Source organism: Enhydra lutris, unplaced genomic scaffold (genome assembly GCF_002288905.1).
Source record: "Enhydra lutris kenyoni isolate GAN:26980312 unplaced genomic scaffold, ASM228890v2 scaffoldscaffold14, whole genome shotgun sequence".
Taxonomy (NCBI): domain Eukaryota; kingdom Metazoa; phylum Chordata; class Mammalia; order Carnivora; family Mustelidae; genus Enhydra; species Enhydra lutris.
In genome coordinates, this window is record NW_019154098.1 from 48,003,134 (window position 1) to 48,024,726 (window position 21,593).

General features: G+C 34.7%; 1 protein-coding gene across 1 annotated transcript in view; it reads left to right on the top strand.

Annotated features, from left to right (window-relative positions):
• The window catches only part of LOC111146675 (matrix metallopeptidase 16), a 282,832-nt gene that overhangs the window by 141,564 nt on the left and 119,675 nt on the right, over nt 1-21,593 (top strand). Inside the window, exons 2-3 of the mRNA XM_022502329.1 lie at nt 1,652-1,800; nt 12,852-12,974. Coding sequence (XP_022358037.1) covers nt 1,652-1,800; nt 12,852-12,974 — 272 coding nt within the window. The remainder of the gene's footprint in view (nt 1-1,651; nt 1,801-12,851; nt 12,975-21,593) is intronic.

Consider the following 21,593-nt stretch of genomic DNA (forward strand, 5'->3'; position numbering starts at 1 on the left):
GCCAGTGAAATCTTGTCTCCTTCATTCAGAAAACAAATGGAATCTATTTCAGACTGCAGCACTGTTGACTAGGTAACTGAATATATGTGTCTTCCCCGGAACCCTATTCATTACAGATTAGATGAGAGAAATGTCTTGGCATGTTTTCACTATGTGGTTGATGAGTTTACTAGATGGAGTTTCAACAGTAAACCTTCCTGACAGTGAGGTATTGTTGATCTCTTAAATAGTTTTAGAATAAATGTTTTATATTATTTTCAAAGGGTTGTGCTTATAGTTCTGAACTTCTGGGGGCATGATTTTCTTAGAAAAACTATGAAAGACTCCACCTTATTTTTTCACATGTTAAGACTTTGGTATATTTAATATCAGTCTCTTCTGGTGAAATTTAATTTATATAATTACTGTTTGTTTTCACTGAGAAAATAGCACTCCTCTCTGTTAGTTGTCAGGTCATAGTGGAGGTAGATCAGGTATTGGGGGAAAGCTGTAACTTCATAGGCTCATCATTGGTATGATGAATAGAGCAGGTAGAGAGGGAAATACATACTGGTGAGTACCTTCCATTAAATAGCACAGCTTCTATTCTGTGTGACAGCAGAATTACTTGGCCTTTCTCAATCTGACAGGCAGTTCACTGCACTTAAAGAAATCTTAGTGCCCCATGGAAGATTGAGGTAAGGGACAGAAGGATGGGTTAGGAGCTGAGCATATGATTGTACATTTAAAATGAATGCATAGAATGGTAGAACTGGAAAGCATCCTCACTCTGCTGAAAAATTTTGTTTTCCCCAAATACCCTGAGTTTTAGGTTACTTTGAAAATCTGACGTTAAATGACTGAATTGTTGCTACAATCACTCTTGGGATGTGAGCTCAACTCTGACCTCTTTCTCTCACTATCCACACAGATCTCCCTTCTCTGGGGAAGAGGAGAATAAAAATCATGAGATCCTTAAAGAGAGACCCAAACATACTTACCAAGATAGTCTGATTTCATCTATATATGAGAAGTTTGGTCACTTACATTGTTTGGATTGAAGTGAGTCACCTTAAATAAATGAAAGACTATTCTTTACATGAGAAACACTTACCTCCCTTGAAGGCATTTAGCTACAACTGAGTAGATCAATTGCATGGAATTTGTACTCAAAATGTCATGACAGAATAATATGGTCTATATTGTTGATGTTACTCATGATGGCTGCAGTCCTTGGTTAGTTGTTCAGGAAAGTGGCATTTTAGATGCAGCTTACGCACATTAACTACCCCTTTTAGCACAGATGTCTCTTTGGGGTTATTGTTGAAAAGGTATCGTTCCTTATTTGGGGAAGTTGCGTTCCTAGAGGGCAGGGATCATCTTATTTGTTTCTTTTATCCAATATTGAGTATTCTTGTAAATAGTGAGCTTGCAACAAATGACTAACTTTTTTCTTTTCGGTTAGTGTTTGTAGGTGTGCTGGAAAGATTCACAACAACAAAAACCAAACTTATATTAAACTACAGAATAGATGTTAAAAAGAGGTAAAAAATCTTAATACATGCCCTTGTAGAGGAAATAATGTTTAAAGATCCACTGTGGACATAACTTAATTACTGTACAGTTAGGTTCAATTATGAGGTTGATCTAAAAGGAACTGTCCTTATTGCAGGTTTGGTTACAAAAGTACGGCTACCTTCCACCAACTGACCCCAGAATGTCGGTGCTGCGCTCCGCGGAGACCATGCAGGCCGCCTTAGCTGCCATGCAGCAGTTCTACGGCATTAACATGACAGGAAAAGTGGACAGAAACACAATTGAGTAAGTAATGGCATCCACACTCTTCTTTCTGTGGTCCTTGAGTCAAACCTAGTAGTCTGAGAAAGTTCAACCACAAGTGGAACAATTTGTCCTATTCTTTGGAATTTAACCTGTCTCAACCCTCCTCCCCTAGGACGTCAGGTTTGTCAGAGTCAAATTTACTCACTTGACTTTAGCGACACTTCTTCAGAATAGGAGGGGAGAAAGGAACAATGAGAGTTAGAGTAAATGTACAGTTGAAGCTGTTGCAGGAAGAGCTACGTCAGTGATGCGTTGGAGCCGGCTTGTGCTGCTGGTGCGGACATACTGGACACATCTCTTCCCTGTTAAGTGACATGATATCAATAGCTTGAAATTGGCCGAAATAGGAATATTAAGGAAAATGGGACACAATACAAATCCGGGCTCTTTTTGAGGGAAAGGGTGTTAGAGAGTCACTTAACCTTTTATTAGCCTCCAATTTGTGGTCATTCTCTACATGAGTAAAATCAAGGAGAGGTTCACTGAAAGTCTCTCCTTTTAATTTTTGATTAGCAAATGGATTGTTTCTACTCTTTAATAATATTTGTGATTTTATGGATTGATTCATCAATCATTTGTTCATTTATTTATTCAACCAATGACTCATTACTGGGCATTTCACCTGTGAAAGAGGCATATACAGATCGGAGGACAGAATCTCTTCAGAGGAACCAGGTTAACTGTGTAGCTAGACATAATTACAAATTATTTTAGCACAGGTACACTATAAGTTCTGCAACATTATGAAACGGCATTATTGTTTTTAGACAGCAAAGGAGGAAGTGATTAATTCTCTGAGTGCAGGGAAGAATCATCTGTGTTTATCGAGTCCTTGATACTCGGAAGTAAATCTACTTCATCATTTAATACGATCATCATACATCAACCCTCCACAGTAGGCAAGACAAGGATACATTTTTCTCTCTAATTTTTCAAATAAAGGAACTGAAAGTCAAAGGCTAAGTGAAGTCCAGAGGAATTGCAGTATCCAGACCTTTTGATGTTTCGTTGGAGAACTTTCTACTATACCATGTTGTGGATCTCAAGAAATGACACATTTATTTTTCTTTTTAAACCTTAAATACCTGAAATTACTTAGTCCAGGTATATATACTTTTTATATATTAAACTAATTCAATATGTAATTTAAAAATTATATTTTGCCTTCTAATACTTACAGCATGATATTAGTCATATAATTTCTATATCAAGATAGGATGAGTACATGATAAAAGGCTTGAAGATTAAACATTAAAGCAGTTTGGCAAAATAAATATAATTACCTCTCCTAGCATTTTTTTTTTTACTGACTTTTTTTTTTTTTTTAAGATTTTATTTATTTATTTGACAGACAGAGATCACAAGTAGGTAGAGAGGCAGGCAGAGAGAGAGAGGAGGAAGGAGGCTCCCCGCTGAGCAGAGAGCCCAATGCGGGGCTCGATCCCAGGACCCCGGGATCATGACCTGAGCTGAAGGCAGAGGCTTTAACCCACTGAGCCACCCAGGCGCCCCTTCTCCTAGCATTTTTAAGAGATAGATAAATAATAACTTTGGTATACCATCTGGGAAAAATAGAACCAAGAATTAATATAATGAATTCTGCAAGAATGAGGAACTTTCATTAGTATTGGGAATAGAACTTGGATATTTTGAACCTGCTGCCTTCTATTCATTGTAATTCGCCATTAAGAGTGTCCTAAATAAATATAGCTTTAAATTAATTTTTATTACAATTATAAATTAATTTTAAAGATAGCTTATTAAGTTAATAAGCAAACCCACAAGTCCTACATTTTGTTGCTGCATAAAGTACAGAATTCCATTTAAATCATACTTCTAATCCGAACATTTTACAAAGTGCTCGGAATAGCTTTTGTGCTCCCTAATGCAGAGCTGTTATCTTCTGATTCACTTTCCTGGGCCATATGACACAGTTTTTAAAAACACAATAAATTGAGAGCTTGGGAAACAAATTCCTTTGAATCTGCTTATTACCAGATATTAAAATTCAGAAAGCAGAGTTCTATAGAAGGCGGCATCTGTGTTTCCTCTCCTTTTTGAGAGCTCCTGCTGGTCATCGGGAGCACTCAAGATGGATAGGTTTGATTTCCTAAGATAGCTGGAAAAAGGTCTTTGTCAGGAGATGATGGAAGAGGAATGTGTAGGATTTATTTAGGCTGCTTAGGTGGAAAGGGTCTGAACGGTTTTTAGTTGTTCTCCAGCAGGACAACGTCAAATGCAGAGGTCCAGAAAAAGACCCTGTGTCCTTTTCTGCCACACAGTGGCTCAGATTCCAGACCAGGAGAAATGATTGTGTCAGTGTGTAGGAGTTAAAGTAGCATTTCTGTGAATTATAGCATTGTAGAGAAAAGATCAACTATATAGGCAACCTTTAATTTAAAACCAACCAGTGTTTTGGTCTGTTTGTTTGGTTTTCTTTAACCAAACTTTGTTCTAAGTCAGTTTTTTTTCTTTTTTCTTTTTTTGTTTTGAATTGGAAATGCATTTTTTTCTTTACATACAGTATTATTTTTAGGTGAGCCCACTAAAGCTCTATTAAACCTTCATCACCATTCCTTCCTAGGTGACCCTGCTTCCTCTGTCCCCTCTGTCACCCAAATTGTCACTCAGACTAGAAACCCTGTGGCTTCATCGGCTTCCTGTCTGTTTTTTTCCACTGATGTATCCCCAGTCCCGAGGTAGTGTTGCGCAGGGTACTCAGCTCAAATAATGTACTATTTTTGGAAGTATAATCCCCATAATCATGCTACTTAAGCAATTGTCTGTACTTTTATAATCTCGAATGTGTCGTAACAATCCCTGCTGAAATTGTACTCTATTATTTTACATAGCCAAATTATAAAGTATGAGTTTTTATCTAAACCTTATCACATAAAACATGGACTACAATTACAGACCTAAAATTACTCCTCAGTATTAAAATAAATGGCTTAAGAATCATTTTCAGATGCTATAAACTTTTATCTAATTGTAGGCTCTTGTCAAGATCAGTTGTTTTTAAATTAAATTATGTCCTCCTTTGTCAGACAGACATTTGATGCATTCAGTCCATAGTTCTTGAGTAATTAAAAGTAATGATGCAGTTGTGGTGATTCCTATATTATGTTGAAGAAGTTAACCATTTTCCAGTGACAAATTTAAGTATTACCTTAAATGGCTTATTATATTGCTTTCATATCCGTTAGCATTGGTGTTGGAGAGACAGGAAGGAATACTTACTCCCCTACCCCAAAATGAGCTCATTATCATCTGTTACAATGGTTCAAAATTGTGGGTTGCTTAGCTAATTTTTATAAGCAAGCTTACTTAAATTCCTTGTAAGTGAAGCAATTTACGTTATGCACTGAAAAAAAGATTGTATTTAGCATGGAGGGAAAAAGGTAGCAAGGCAGTAATAAAAATAAGGCTAATGTGTTTTTACAACATTAATGGTAGTATTTTAAAATTTTAATTCATTTTCTATGTGTGCATATTATCATGCATTGAAACATGCTTGATGAGATATCATTTTAAGGTGAACTTTCTTTTTTATCTCCCTCCATATATATGTATATACATATACATACACATATATGTGTACACACATAAATATGCAAATATAGACATATATTCACACACATATATAGGATGATCTGAGTTATTCTGTTTATTAATTCATCTTAGTTAAAATTAATTTAAGACAGAATGTATAGCTTTTTTCAAATAATTATTATGAAACCCCAGTGTATTTGAATTCTCCTAATTTGAGAATTGAAATATTTATTTAGTTATATCAAGAACCATAAGCTTTGAGGCTTAATTTTCAGTATGTTTCATGAGTTTCAGTCATTTGTCTAAATTATCAAGTTAAGACTCTTTCAATCTAGGTATAAAAGATAGATTCGTCAGTAATTAAATTTCTTTTTCTTTATTTCTGATTATAGCAATAGGTTTGAAACACTTTAACATTATAGGATGGATCAGTCCTTATTTTGGTAACTACAGAAGGGTTGCTGCTAGCTAAATCAGCCTTATTCCCCCTCTAGAAGGTAAAAGGGGAAAGCTTAAACGAGAGCTGACACTAGCTGAGCTTTTTCTTCACGTTGCAGATCATGGAAGCTTATTACATCTCTTTTCTGTGATCAGGTTTTCAAGTACCCTAACTGCAGTTTCAGCTTTGTGAATAAGCTGTGTCCATGGAGGTCGTTCATGAGTGGATAGAAAAAAGAAACTGTGGACCCGAGTGAGCTATCAGCCTAGCTACATTTTGAGCCCTAAGCTAATTTACTTTAGAAAATCTTCTTCACGACTCCTGGACTTCATTCTCTGAGTACAAATAAAACCTAAGGATTTTTTTAAATTCATAAAAATTAGCATTTTTAAAAATTTGTAAAATGATCTTTTGGGGACAACTGTAAATAGTAGATATTACTCTTACCTTCCATTAGAACATGGAAGAGTCTGGAGGATAGAAACCTGTTAATTATGCAGATGAACATTTTCTTACATTATTAATCCATAAGGCAGGAGATACAATTTTGTGAGTTTTTTTTTTCTCCCTGGTTAAAACAGGTATATGTGTACAGAGCCCCTGTGTGGTATCACTCCAATTCCAAGGGACACCACTCCCATTGTATGCATTTTATTGAAATACTGTCTTCCTATAGCCCCACTCTGGGGGCACCAGGTGAGTGGACTCAACCTGAAGGCATCCTTGACAGTCATACAATCAGAGGCCTGATATGTTTGACTTGAATACCCAACTCTTGAAAAAAAAAAAAAAAAAAAGGGTTACTGACCTATGATCCAGCAATTGCACTACTGGGTATTTACATATGCACCCCAATGTTCATAGCAGCAATGTCAACAATAGCCAAACTGTGGAAGGAGCCAAGATACCCTTCCAGAGACCAATACACAATGGAATATTACTCAGCCATCACAAAGGTTGGATACCCAACTTTTGCATTGACATGGATGGAACTGGAGGGGATTATGCTAAGAGAAATGAGTCAAACAGAGAACGTCAATTATCATATGGTTTCACTTATTTGTGAAACATAAGGAATAGCATGAAGGACGTTAGGAGAAGGAAGGGAAAATGAAGAGGAGTGGGAATCAGAGGGGGAGATGAACTGTGAGAGACTGTGGACTCTGGGAAACAAACTGAGGGTTTTAGAAGGGAGTGAGGTAAGGGGATGGATGAGCCTGGTGTTGGATATTTTATTATTTTATTTTATTTATTTTATATTTTATTTATTTTATTTTATTTTATTTGACAGAGAGAGAGAGAGAGAGAGAGAGAGACAGTGAGAGGGAACATAAGCAGGGGGAACAGAAGAGGGAAAAGCAGGCTTCTCGTGGAGCAGGGAGCCCAATGTGGGACTTGATCCCAGGACGCTGGACGGTGACCTGAGCTGAAGGCAGACGCTTAATTACTGAGCCACCCAGATGCCCCCCTACCCCGGTGATGGCTATTGAGGGCATGCATTGCATGGAGCACTGGGTGTTAAATGCAAAGAATGAATCATGGAACCCTACATCAAAAAGTAATGATGTACTGTATGATGACTAACATAACATAATAATAAAAGAAAGAAAAGAAATAAAAAAGATTAAAAAATTACTGAAACCAACGACACTCATATATAGTGGCTTTTATTACTGCATATTTGTTTAGAAGTTTGCAGATGCTTTATTTACATAAAACAGAAGATTGTGTCTCTGTTGGTATCTGTATTATCAAAATACCAGGATATCCCTGTTTTGCATAACAAGGGATGTTAACACATAGGTCAAGGTGATCTAAAACGTGTTATTATCAGTGTGTTGCTACTGCTGCTGCTTCTGCTACTAGTATAGTTGCTTCCTGATGTTTGTAAAATAATAATAATTATGATAAATTAATAGTCATAGCAGTTGCTATTTACCAGGCACTGTTCTAAGTGTGTCACATGATTTAACTGCTTTAATCCTCACATTAATTCAATAATATTATCACTTCCATTTACTAGATGGGGAAATGGAGAAACAGAAAGAAATAGTAGCCAGACCACTAGCCCACCCACGGCTGGGGAGCTGGTAGAGTTGGGTTGGGAGCCCTAGCAGTTTGGCCCTAGGATCCCTGCTCCTAACTTTTACAGTATTACTCCTCTCAAAAACATTGATGTCAGATATTTTTCCTTTCTGAGTTCAGTTAAAGAAATTACTAATGATCTGCCCAACTAATTTTTTTTAAAGATTTTACTTATTTATTTGACACAGAGAGAGAGAGATCACAAGTAGGCAGAGTGGCAGGCAGAGAGAGAGGGGAGAAGCAGGCTCCCTGCTGAGCAGAGAGCCCCGATGCGGGGCTCGATCCCAGGACCCTGAGATCATGACCTGAGCTGAAGGCAGAGGCTTAACCCACTGAGCCACTCAGGGCCCCGTGCCCAACTAATCTGAAAATGTTCTGGGTTCTAAACAATTAAGTCAGTATTGACTATCAGTATTACATTTATGCAAACTGAGGTAATGCCATTATTTACACCTTGAAACTACAAAATGACTTCCTTGTATCTCCCTCCCAAACCCAGTGCCTGTTCCCATGTCTTTGTTTGCTTTGGAATGTCAACTTAAAATTCTTGGCAAATGAGTCAGTAAAGAAGCACTTGTATATGGGCTATGTATTGACATGCAGAAAAATAAGTGTGTTTTAGCAATGGTACTTTCACAAAAGCACTGCTTGAAAATAGCGCTCAATCAGGTGATATAGTTGTTAACCTGAGGTGAAACAATCAATCAATTCTACTTGTACATGTAGAGTTTTGCACTCTCGTGTACAAGTATGTATGGGTTTTATCAGATTGATATATGAATGCTACTAATACTTGGTGCATGATAACTAGGAAGAAATCCCAGTGTCAGACTCTACCTGAATAATATTAATATACCAACTTTACCTTTAGTATTAGACATTCAATTCATTGATGAGTCGTTAAACACTAATCATCATTTTTATCCACCAAGAATTTTAAAAAATTGTAGTAGAAAGAACCTGACCCCTTATGAAATTAAAGAATGATTTAAATGTTTAGAGTCACATAGAAGGCCCCACGGCCAATTTAGCTCAAATACTGTGTGTCATATTCAGCGGCTTGATGTGCTTCTATCATATTTTGGGGATTTTGCATAATTTGATAAATAATACCTGCTAATATCTCTATGCCAGAATATTTGGATGCAAATATTGGCAAAGTTAACATAGAGTATTCTCAGTTCAACCAACCCTTATTAAGAGTTATTTGCATTAGCCATCAAAAGAAATGAAATCTTGCCATTTGCGACGACGTGGAGGGAACTAGAGGGTATCATGCTTAGCGAAATAAGTCAATCGGAGAAAGACAACTATCATATGATCTCCCTGATATGAGGGAGAGGAGATGCAACATGGGGGGTTAAGGGGGTAGGAGAAGAATAATGAAACAAGATGGGATTGGGAGGGAGACAAACCATAAGTGACTCTTAATCTCACAAAACAAACTGAGGGCTGCTGGGGGGTGGGGTGTTGGGAGAGGGGGGTGGGGTTATGGACATTGGGGAGGGTATGTGCTATGGTGAGTGCTGTGAAGTGTGTAAACCTGGCGATTCACAGACCTGTACCCCTGGGGAAAAAAAATATATGTTTATAAAAAATAAAATTTAAAAAAAAGAGTTATTTGTATTAAATTACTGATAAATATTAGATTATTCCTGTTCTTATGTTTATTTCTTACACTTAAGTCATCTGCTTTATGATTTAGTTTTACATAAAAATACCTACACAATGTCCATATGCAATAAGCATTTGTTCAAGGCACACACCTGGGAAGAGTTACAAAGTCTTCAAGGAACATGGGCCGTAAGGGAGATCAACATGAACAAAAAAGACATGCAGACTCAATTCATTTGCTTCATTTGCTTATTGAAGACACTTCACTGGGTACGGGCCCCATTTCTGGCTCTCTGCCTTGATTCCGCTGGTAGAAGATAGAGATACAAATCCAAACACATAGTATAATCCATACTGTGTTGGGATGGTAAATGTAGCTCTGTGAGTTGAATAATGAAGGATGTTTAGGATTCTCAGTGTGAAACAAGAGGAAGTTACGCCAGACAGAGGTCACTGCATACGAAGGCAGAGAGAGGTTTAGGTCTGTAGGAACCTGAATGGATCTTGGAAAGGGGGGCGGGGGGCGGGGGAAATCCTCCCTAAGTAAGCCTGAATCAGATTCTTTCTATATAAGCATTTCCTACCCATAACATATAGAGAACACATCTGTGCTCTGGGAAGATTTATCTTTAGGAATGAGAAGGATGGCATTAGTGAGAGAGGGAAGAAAAATTTTGGAAGAAAGAGACTACATTCTGATAGATTAGATGTGAGGAGAGAGCAGTGGAAATGTCACCTGGGTGTTAAAACTTCTGGCTGAAATAAAACATCGGAGGAATTGGTACAAACCTGGGTAGGAAAATCATAATTTTTTATTACATGTAAAATTAGAAATAATGACAGGGTATCTTGACAGAGATATGATAGCACTTAAGCCATTGTATAGTAATGTTTTTTAAATCATGCATGTCTTGCCTTATAGACTGAACTCAACAAGGGCTTCTTGCCTTGTTTATCTTTTTAGTCACACTTTTTCTTTATATCTCTTAGCATGTTATAAAAGCCGAAAAATATTACAGGATGAATGAATAAGGACTGAATGAGTAAATAAATGAAGAAGTTGGAACATAAGAAAAAAATACATATTTAATGGGCAAAAGCCTAGGAAATACATAAAGAATTCGGCAGAGATATCTTTCAGCACAAGAATCTAATACTCATCCATAAAAACCCTATTCTTTGGAACATACAATGCTTCACTGAAAAAAATTTTTACTAGATCCAACATATGCGTAGTTTAAAATGGAAATTTATTTTAATAAAAATTTTCTTTTCAATTTTTACCTTCCTTTTTAAATTTTATTGATTATTAAAGTAATTTTAGAGAATATGTCCTCATTGGCAATACATTTTATCCTGATAGTAGGTAATTCTCTTTTGCCAAATTTCATCCCATTATCCATTTCAAAATTATTTCTTTTCCCAGAGTGCTAACTTAAATATTTTTCTTAGCAAAATGTACATATAATCACTTCTCACATTTTGTAAATTTATTCATATTTAATAACTATATATTATTTATTCTCTTAGTGCTTTTGGTGAGATAAATAAGCATAAAAACCTGCCTTAGGAATATTACAATTTTTACTGAGAATATAATTAATGAATACACATGTATAAAAGCCACTTAAATCATAACCCCTCCAATGTGTAATATTTGCTAGTTTAATCTATATCTGTATTTTACAATATGTAATAAAAATTAATGATTTTGCATTTAAAAGTACAAAGTGTCCCTATCCACTTATTCATTGAATATCTCTTATATTCCAGGGGTTGTACAAGGTGTAGTAGGAGTATATAGATCTCCTACCCTTGAGTGTTTACAGTCTAGTGAAATGTCTCTCAAATGAAGTGTTAAGGAATGCCCTTGGAATATTAGTTAAAAATAGGAGATCTCCATTCTCAACTCTACAGAATTCAATTCTATAGGACCATATAGCCTCCTAGGAGTTGGGAGACTTTAATAAAAGGAAAGCGATTTTCTGAAGTAACTCCACAATGCGTTATAAACTAGGATGGGATTTGTTAAGTCTGGTAACCGCAATGTCTGCAGTGTAGAGGCGGAATAAAAAAGGAGATACGTTTTTCAGTACTTATGGTAAAAGTGTCATCTTTCTTAAAAAGCAAAAGTCGTGATTTCATTGTTGTCTCAAGTTATTATTATTTATTAGAGCTAATTAGCTGATTTATCCATGTAATATAGAAATTATTTCTTTCATTTTCACAAAATGGATATCTTTAGATAGTCATCTCTATAGTCAATTGTTTTCCATTTAAAGAGTAAAGAAATTATAAAGTATTTGATGAAATACAGCAAAAATTGATTCTTTTCTCATTTCTACTTTCTGAGGAATATAGCACCATGAAGATTTTGCACTAGCTTTGTTAATTGTTAAATTAAATGTGCTAATGAATGGTAAAGCCATTTTATGAGTCACCAAAGAAACACTACTCAAAATCATGAAAATCTTTCTTCTTAGATAAGAAGCGAGACTACACAGAAAATATTATATTTGACCAATGAGACTCTGTATAAAAGAAGTTCCATGACTGTATTTATATAAGTATTAAAAATCAATAAATCAAAAAACAGCATGTCATTTTCCTAATACACTTATGTTAAACCTTGTTTGTGTGATGCTAACACCTCATAATGCAGAAAAAAAATTAAACATTGAATTTGGTTATTAGTTACTGATTTAACAAATGGTTGTTACTTGTAAATTGGGGTAGTGATCAAAGTGAAAAGAAGAAAAAATGGAGAAAGGCAAATGTTATTTAAATAATTTACTTCTATGTAAGCTAGAAGAGAGAATAGAATATACCCTCTCAAATCCTGAAATATAAGGTCATGTAATATATTTTTTAAATTGTTCAATGTTAAACCTGAGTTAGTGAAACTCTATTTTTAGTTTAGTTTAGTTTAGTCTATTTTTAGTTTTAGTTTAGTTTAGTTTAGAGTTAGTGAAACTCTATTTTTAAAAGTCTCATTTTATGAATGAGACTAGGAATTAGTGACTTACCCAAGGTCTCAAATCTTATGAAAAACAGATTCTAGTTGGAAGATTAAAAGGACCTCATTCTACAGTAAGCTCAAAATGAATTAGAGAAAGAAAAAATATCTAAAAGAGCTGAATTCCAAACCAGTGATTCTTGATCATTCGGGGACAAAATCTGCTTTCTACTTAGATTCAAATTGCAAGAAAACTGATCACTTTCTTCTTTATGTTTTCCCATTTTCATTATCACTGCCATAGATTAACTTCTCCATTGATTTCCTTTTGAAATTCATGATTAGGGTTGTTGGTAAATAACTGGAAAATACTGCTTTTTGCAGCTGGATGAAGAAGCCTCGATGTGGTGTACCTGACCAGACAAGAGGTAGCTCCAAATTTAATGTTCGTCGAAAGCGATATGCATTAACAGGACAGAAGTGGCAGCACAAACACATCACTTACAGGTATAAGAACTAATGATGAATTACTGTTCTCTCCATTTTTTTCACCACTATTTATTTTGACATTTTGTTTGACATCTTTTGCACATTGACTACATGGTAGCATGCAATTATAGAATATAATGTTAATGTAGGGAACTGAGAACTGCCATTGAGAAGAGAATAAATTGCCCATTTGGAGGCCTTGCAAATATTTCTTAAATACTTGATCTCATCTGTAAACTATATCTTTTAATATTCTTGAAAGAATATCAAATTCTGAGGAACTCTGAGATGAGTATTATAGCACATTACGTTCTTTTTAAGCTTTTATTTATTTATTTGAAAAAAAGAGAGCCTGAGAGATAGAGCACATGCGGGGGCTGGGGCAGAGGGAGAAGCAGGCTGAGCAGGGAGTTCAATGTGGGACACGATCCCAGGACCCCAGGATCGTGACCTGAGCCAAGGGCAGACGCTTAGCCAACTGAGCCACCCAGGCACCCATTATGTTCTTTAGTAAGGATTCATAATCTAAAAGTAATCAAATAATAAGTTTATAAATAATTGTCATCTAAACAAAATGTCTTTGAATCTATTAATTAACTTTTAGTATCAGTTCAGTCATTTTACTTTCTATCTTTTTGGCAACAATGCAGACGGATCGTTATTTCTTATTTTGTCTTCAACGAAGGATGCCGAAGGGACGCCAGTGTCTTCCAACCTGGAGGGACAGTTGCTGCTAAAGGAGATGTTCCTATTTATTCATTAATTCATTGAACAACTGTGTATTGAGTCTCAGTTTAAACAAAAACAGTTCTAGGCACTGGGGATATAGAAAGAAATAAAATATGGGGTCTCCATTTGTCCACTTGGAATTTACAGTCATGTGGTTAAGTTGAACAATCATATAAATGTGATGCCTATTACGAAAAGGAAAGAACAGGATGCAAGAGAAATGTAAAACAGGGCCATCCAACCCACTCTAGAAAGCCAGGGAAGGGCTTCCTGAAGAAATGGCCTTTCAGCCAACACCCACAGAGAGAGAAAGCGTGTGTTAGACCAAAGGGCAAGGGAAGAGGCAAGGCACCTCAGGGGAAGGCTAGGATGTCAAGAGTACATGAATAAAAGACATTTATAATTCTCGTTCTTTGTATAAATAACCCTTCACATATGCTTAAGGATAAAATTTAAAACTCAATATATAGATTTTCTACCAATATATCTGGTTTGTGCCATTGGAACTTATTTTAGTTATTTTGAGAACACTTTTCAATGTTATTTTATATTCTTATGCCAATCCTCCCAGATAGCATGCTCCTAGAATTTTTATGCAACACATTTCAGTTACTTCTGCAGATAAGAGAAATCAAAGAGGAAGTAGTCTTAAGCCAAGCCCATATAGGAAATGTGACGTGTTAGAAATACGCCTTCAGGAGCAACAACAAAGTCTCTCTAAGTCTGCTATCTCTAAGTCTGCTCAACAACATCGCATAGCTACATATAGTTGTAAGGAAATAAAAGATATAAGGACTTGTAAAGAAATAAAACTATCATTAGTAAGTTTATATCACTTTCTATATAGAAAGCACAGAATCAACTCTAGATAATTTTCAGAAATAATCAAAGAATATGGCCGACTTTTTAAAAAAGTAATACATTTATGTTTTAGGTAATACAATTTTAGGTTTACAGAAAAGCTGAGCAGATAATACAAGGAGTTCTTATATACTACACTCCCCCACCACATATACACACACATAGTTTCTCTTATTAAGATCTTGCATTTGTGATCCATTTGTTAAAATTGCTGAGCCACTGTTGCTATATTATTTCTAACTAAAGTCCATAATGACAATAGGGCTCATGGTTCTCCTAGTCTGTGGATGTCTTCTCATTCTTTTACAGTGTCTTCTGCAGAGCAGAAGTTTTAATTTTAATAAAGTCCAACTTGTCAATTATCATCTTCCTTTATTGTGCTTTTGGTATTGTATCAAAAAAAAAAAAAAAATCATTTCCAAACCCAAGGTCACTTAGTTTTTCTTCTTTGTCAACTTCATATCCTATCACCTGAAAAAAAGGAGTTTTGTTTTTCTTTTTCCTTCCCAATGCGTGTTTCTTTTCTTTCTTTTCTTTTTTCATCTCTTATTACATAAGAGAGAGCTGTTGAAGGCAAACATCATTGCCTTCTTCCCAGTCTTTAGGAGAAAAGCATCTAGTGCCTCGCCATTAACTATGATGTAAGCTGTGGGCTTCTTTCTAGATGTTTATCAAGTTGAGGAAAGTTTTTATTATAAATACGTGTTGGATTTTGTGAAATGCTTTTTCTGCACCTATTCATATGATCAGATGATCATATGATTTTTCTTCTTTAGCCTTTTAATGTGATGGATTACATTAATTCATTTTCAGTTGAACCAGCCTCTCATGCCTAGAGTAAATTCTACTTTGTCATGGTGAATATTTTTATACATTGTTGGATTTGATTTGTTAATTTTTTGTTGAGGATTTTTATATGCATGTTCATGAGTGATATTGATATGTGGTTTTTTCTTTCTTTTAAAGTCTTTATCTGGGTTAGATAGGAGAGTATGCCAGCCTCACGGAATGGGTTAGAAAGTTTCTCTTTATTTCAGTTTTCTGGAAGAGACTGTAGAGAATTGGTATGATTTCTAATTGAAATGTTTAGTAAGCCCATTGCAACTATTTGGGCCTGGTTCGTTTTTCTTTGACAATTATTAATTTTTAATGAAATCTATTTAATAGATGTAGTCCTGTTCAGATTATCTGTTCTCTCTGTGTAAGTTTTATAGATTGTATTTTTCAAAGGAGTTGGTCCATTAAATCTGTATTAGTCTGCTCAGACTGCCATAACAAAATATCACAGCCTGGGTAACTTAAACAACAGAAATTTAATTTTCCAAGTTCCAGAGGCTAGAAGACCTGCTGTCAAGGTTGGTTTTGGTGAGATTTCTCCTTCTGGTTTATAGAGGCTATCTTCTCATTGTGTCTACCTCTCACCTTTTCTCTGTACATATGTGGAAAGAAAGATTTCTGCTGGGATTTTTTTTTTTTTCCTCATAAGAATGTCAGTCATACCAAATTAGGACCCCACCCTTATGACTTCACTTAACTTTATTTACTTTTCTTAAAGGCTCTCTTTCCAAATATAGTTACATTGGGGTTCTCTTTATGCCAGAGAAAACCTTGTATATCATTGGAGAAAGGATGGGCTCTTTTACTTACTAAGTTCTTCTGTAATAATTGGCTATCCATATAAGAAACAATGAAATTAGAATTCTTACATATAAATTATATTCTTACATATAAAAATTAGTACATATTAATTAGACTAATATGTATAATCAATTTTAAAAGGACAAGCACACAACTCTGCTTGTTAATATTTATTGTTTTCATTTCAAATAGTGTCCTTTTTCTGGCCTTATTTCCCGACTTAACAGTATACCCTGTTTAGTGTCCCTGTATACTTAGGTACTGACTACACCATTCATTTATTTTATTTTACTGTCTTGTCTTGTCTGTATTTATTTTATTTATTTTATTTTATTTATTGTATTGTATTATAATGTATTTATTTTATTTTAGATTTTATTTATTTATTTGACAGAGAGAGACCCAGCAAGAGAGGGAACACAAGCAAGAGGAGTGGGAGAGGGAGAAGCAGGCTTCCTGCTGAGCAGGGACCCTGATTCAGAGCTTGATCCCAGGACCCTGGGATCATGACCTGAACCAAAGGCAGACACTTAAACAACTGAGCCACCCAGGCACCCCCTGACTATAGCATTCATTGAAGGAAGGAAGGAAGGAACTGTTAAGAGCCATTATGTTCAGAACTAATCATAATTCCATTGAAGCTGTGTCCCTATACTGACAATCATCTCAGCCAGTCTTGAATACTCAAACAATTAGGTGTCTATCCCTATAAACTTCCAGCTTATTGATAAATACATCATGTGGTTAAGAGTCCTATTCTGGAGTGAGAAAGATCTGGATTTGAATCCTGGCTCTGATATTTGCCACCTATAAGACCAGGATCAAGTTATTTAATCTTCTAAATCTCGTTTTCCCTGTGTGCAAAGTGAGTATTGTAATGCTAGCTACCTCATGAAGCTTAGGTGATAATTAGGTCAGGTCATGGTGGCGAGAATGCCCAAAAAACAAACCAACAAAAATACCTCAGCACAGTGCTTGAAACATAGTGCTTAGTAAATAGCCAACTATCATCTTGCTTTAACTTACAAGGCAATTAACAGAAATTGACGAGTGTATTCTAATAGAATTATAGAAAGTTGAGGGTGAGAGCTAAGGATATTAAATTTTTAAAGTTAGTCTAGGTAACATGTTAAAAACTTGTCCTGTGTAAAATAAGTACTGTATAAGCATGTGCTGCCACTTTTATTACTGTATTTAGAAATACTAATACAAAATATTACATTTTGGCTAAAAAAATTACTTTTAAAAGGATAACAGAAATGTGCCATTACAGAATGAAGCCAAGAGTTGAAGTGGGAGTGGTCGAATCTAGGTTTTATTTGTTGGCGAACTCATTATGAGCCAACAGCATAGTGTGGTTCAAAAAGAACTCGGATGAACAGATCAGACTGATAGAAAGCAAAGTGTCCAAAGTAGTGAGAATGCCAAGTTTTCTCTTTGCTTTGTTGGCCAGGCTTCACCTGATGTATCCTTTTCACTTTGGTCTACCACATTTCCAGCTGCTTCTTGGCAAATTAAAGTGCACCTCTAAAAGAAATCAAAATGCTAAGAGATCTTACAAACAGTCTGCATGAAAAAGGGCTCAAAATTAGAGCCAAGGATTCTCAACATGATGGAAAAAATATTTAAAGGAGAAATTTCCAGTTATGTTCAAATACTTAAAGGCTTTCAGAAGAACCTAATATTTTGAGCTATTGGAAAATTAAATTATTCATCCTATAAGTCTTCATTGTTGGAAGCATATAAACCAAGCAGTCTATTCACTTGTCAAGGAAATTAGGGACCATTTGTGGAATGGTTGGAAAGTTAGATTATATAATTTTAAAATCTCTTCCTATCTTTAAAAGGTGGAATTGGAAGGAACCTTTTATAATGATTCCATTTGGAGGGAATGTCTAGGCTGCGATGCCATCCACCTTAATGACCTCAGTGCTTGATGCCTGGAAATGGGAACTTCTGAGGTTGTACCAGAAGAATCATTTAAGTACTGTTAGGGGTATATATAACACTGGCTGATACATCATTTACATGCTGGTAATAGTTATAGTGTAAGTATTGGTAGCCATTCATCTCTTAATTGAATCTTTTTTTTTCTTTTTTAAGATTTTGTTTATTCATTTGAGAGAGAGAGAGAGAAAGCACAAGCAGGGTGATAGGCAAAGAGAGAGGGAGAAGCAGACTCCCTACTGAGCTGCAACCCCCAATGTGGGGCTCATCCCAGGAACTGAAGATCATGACCTGAGCTAAAGGCAGATGCATAACCATCTGAGCCACCCAGGCACCCTCTTAATTGAATCTTTATGATCAATTTTTCTTTTGGCAAATTTTGCTTCTTGGGTAATTAGATGTTGTACATTCAATAAACGGTTATTGAACAGCATTATGTGACAGCACTGGAAGTAGATGAGTTAAGCAAGGTCCCCACTCTCATAGGAAATATAGTCGAATGTGGGAGACAGGTGTGTGAATAATTACAAAATAGTATATTGTGGGGTGCCTGGATGGCTGAGTCAGTTAAGCGGCTGCCTTCAGCTCAGGTCATGATTCCAGGTTCCTGGGATCGAGTCCTGCATCGGACTCTCCTTGCTCCATGGGGAGTCTACTTCTCCCTCTCCTGCTCCCCCCTGCTTGTGTTCTCTGTCTCTCACTCTCTCTCTCTCTCTCTTTCTCTGTCATATAAATAAATAAAATAATTAAAAAATAGTACATTATATGTTTCTTCAGGACCTTACAGGAACTTCATTACATCAGAGACCATATACATTTTACGTTCCCTAGAACCTAGTAGAGTGCTGCTGTGTATTATGCCCTAATTAAATAGCTTTTGAATAAGTTAATGAATTCTTTGTAGGCTCTGTTTAAACTTTATTCAAAACAATAATAGGAATGTAATGCGTAAGCTCATTTTTAGCAAATATATCTTTATTCCCCATTTATTAAGTATTATATAAAATAAGCTTAGCTAAATTTTTTTTCTTTATAAAATCTAAATTCCAAAATAGTATTTTATGTAGTAAGTGTCTCATGGAATATGTACTTAAAGTGCCAGATGCATCTGTTTTTTAAATTGAGTTTTATTAACAATAGTGTTAATAGTTTATTTTATTAAAATTAATATTTTTAAAAATTAAAATATTTTAATATTTAATTAATATTAAAATTAATAGTTTTATATAACTTAAAATTATTTTATTTTATAATAACTTAAAACTAATAGTTTATTTTATTAACAATAGTATTAATTAATGTGATAATAGTATGTTATATTATATTAACTGGTATTGATTTTCCTAGTAAATTCTCCTTTAGCTAACCTTGATTTTTAGTGAATGTTTGTTTGTGAATGTTTGTGAATTTTTGTGAATGTTTGTGACTCTGAGGATACACACCAGAAGTTATTATTTTACTTTAATAATATATGCAGAGTTGGGATACCTGGGTGGCTCAGTGGGTTAAACGTCTGCCTTCGGCTCAGGTCATGAACCCAAGATCTTGGGATCCAGTCCCTTGTTGGGCTCCTTACTCAACTGGGAGCCTGCTTCTCCCTCTGCTGCTCCCCCTGCTTGTGCTCTCTCTCTCTCTGACAAATAAATGAATAAAAATCTTTAAAAAAAAATAAAAATAAAACCCAAAATAGTATGCACTTTAGTCTGCCTTACCTGGAAAACTAGCACCTTGTGAAATCGCAAAATATTTAATGTAAGCTTTTCTAGAGAAAGAGACTCCATATTCAATCTCTATTCTCCGACCATGTCTTGTACAAAAAAGAAAAGTGAAGCCATACAAACATAGTATGAATGAAAATATATTAGTCTATTTAGTTCTCTCTTGATAGAATATTGTAATAGATTCTGGATATGGATCTGAAAATATCTATATAGCTTATTATTTTTACTCTATTATACTCTTAGCAATTTTCTATTTTCCTAGTTACAGTAAGTTCCATTTAGTTGCCAGTCATTTTTCATAAAATGTTAGTATGCTTTTTTGGACAACTAATTTTTGTCTGTTGAATTGACTAAAGGGTATTTACTCTTGACCATACCAAAATAATTTTGACACAAGTATATATACAACTTCTGGATCTTAACTAGATGCTCAAGTATTCAGTTTTTTTAGTACTTCCTTCAAAATTAGAGATAAAACATTACCCTAACTTTGGAAAAGATTTATCACTCTGTCAAAATTCAGAAAGCAAATAGTCATTGTTAATATATAGAGTTGTTATTAAATAAATTGCTATAGATCCAGTGATGTTGTAACTAGAGAATCCGACTTTCCACAGTAATATTAGGCATAGGGTAATATTTACTATGTCACTAGAGTAACTAATTAGAGTTTACTTCATTTGAAAGGACAAAACCTATTGCAATGGTCTTATTTCACATTTCCTATAACATCTGTCCAAATGAACAAATGTGTGATATTTTACATTTTACGTTCTTCTGTTTTACAGAACTAATGAAGCAAAATAATTCCTCCAGTGTCATCAATAAAGAAAACACATACATATTTCAGTGGAGTTTTTTTAGTAAAGGTCTCATTCCTTCAAAATTTACTGTTTCTCTGAATGTCAAATTCTTACACTTTTAAAAATTATCCTAGAAGCAGCATAGTAAACTTAACATCTCACTTATTGAGATGTGTATGTTTCTACTGAGAATTATAAGGCAGAGTACAAGCTTCTTTTAACTTTTAATATACAATACAAATATCAAAATATTTAGGTTTTTTTCTTACTTTCATATTAGAGATAAAATAATGCTCTAACTTTGGGAAAGATTTATTACTCTCTGAAAAAGTTAAAGGGGAAATACTGCATGACTAGTATGTAGAATTGTTATTAAATGAATTGGTAAGGATTCAGTACAGCTGAAGCTAGGGAATTCTGACTTTACATAGTTATCTTACAAGTCAAGTGACATACCTTGCCCTCACTACTAGTAGTTCTGATGATAAAAAGGTCAAAAAATTTCCACTTGATCAGCTTTATTATGTAGGATTGTATAAGGCATGGATTATTATGTAGGATTGTATAAGGCAAATTAACATTTGTTAATTTTTTTAGGTAAAAGTTCCAAAATTTAGCAACATGGAAGTTTAAAAAAGAATCGGTGAAATGGTATAATGAAAAAAACCTGATAAAGTCTTCAAAAATGAAATCAGTTGTCTTATTAGAATGAAAAATATGTTCACTCTAACTACTCTGTTTACAGAAAAGCAAAGTGAAAACATTTTAAAATTAGTTCTATTAAATTTTTGAAACAAACTTCCTTTTATTCATTTTATAGCATTTTTTGTTCTACAAGTATATATATTAATAACTTTGTGCATTATGTATTAGAACTACTAAGAATAGCAGTCCTATTATTCTTTATACCATATGATAGCTCTGTTCCCCTTATTATT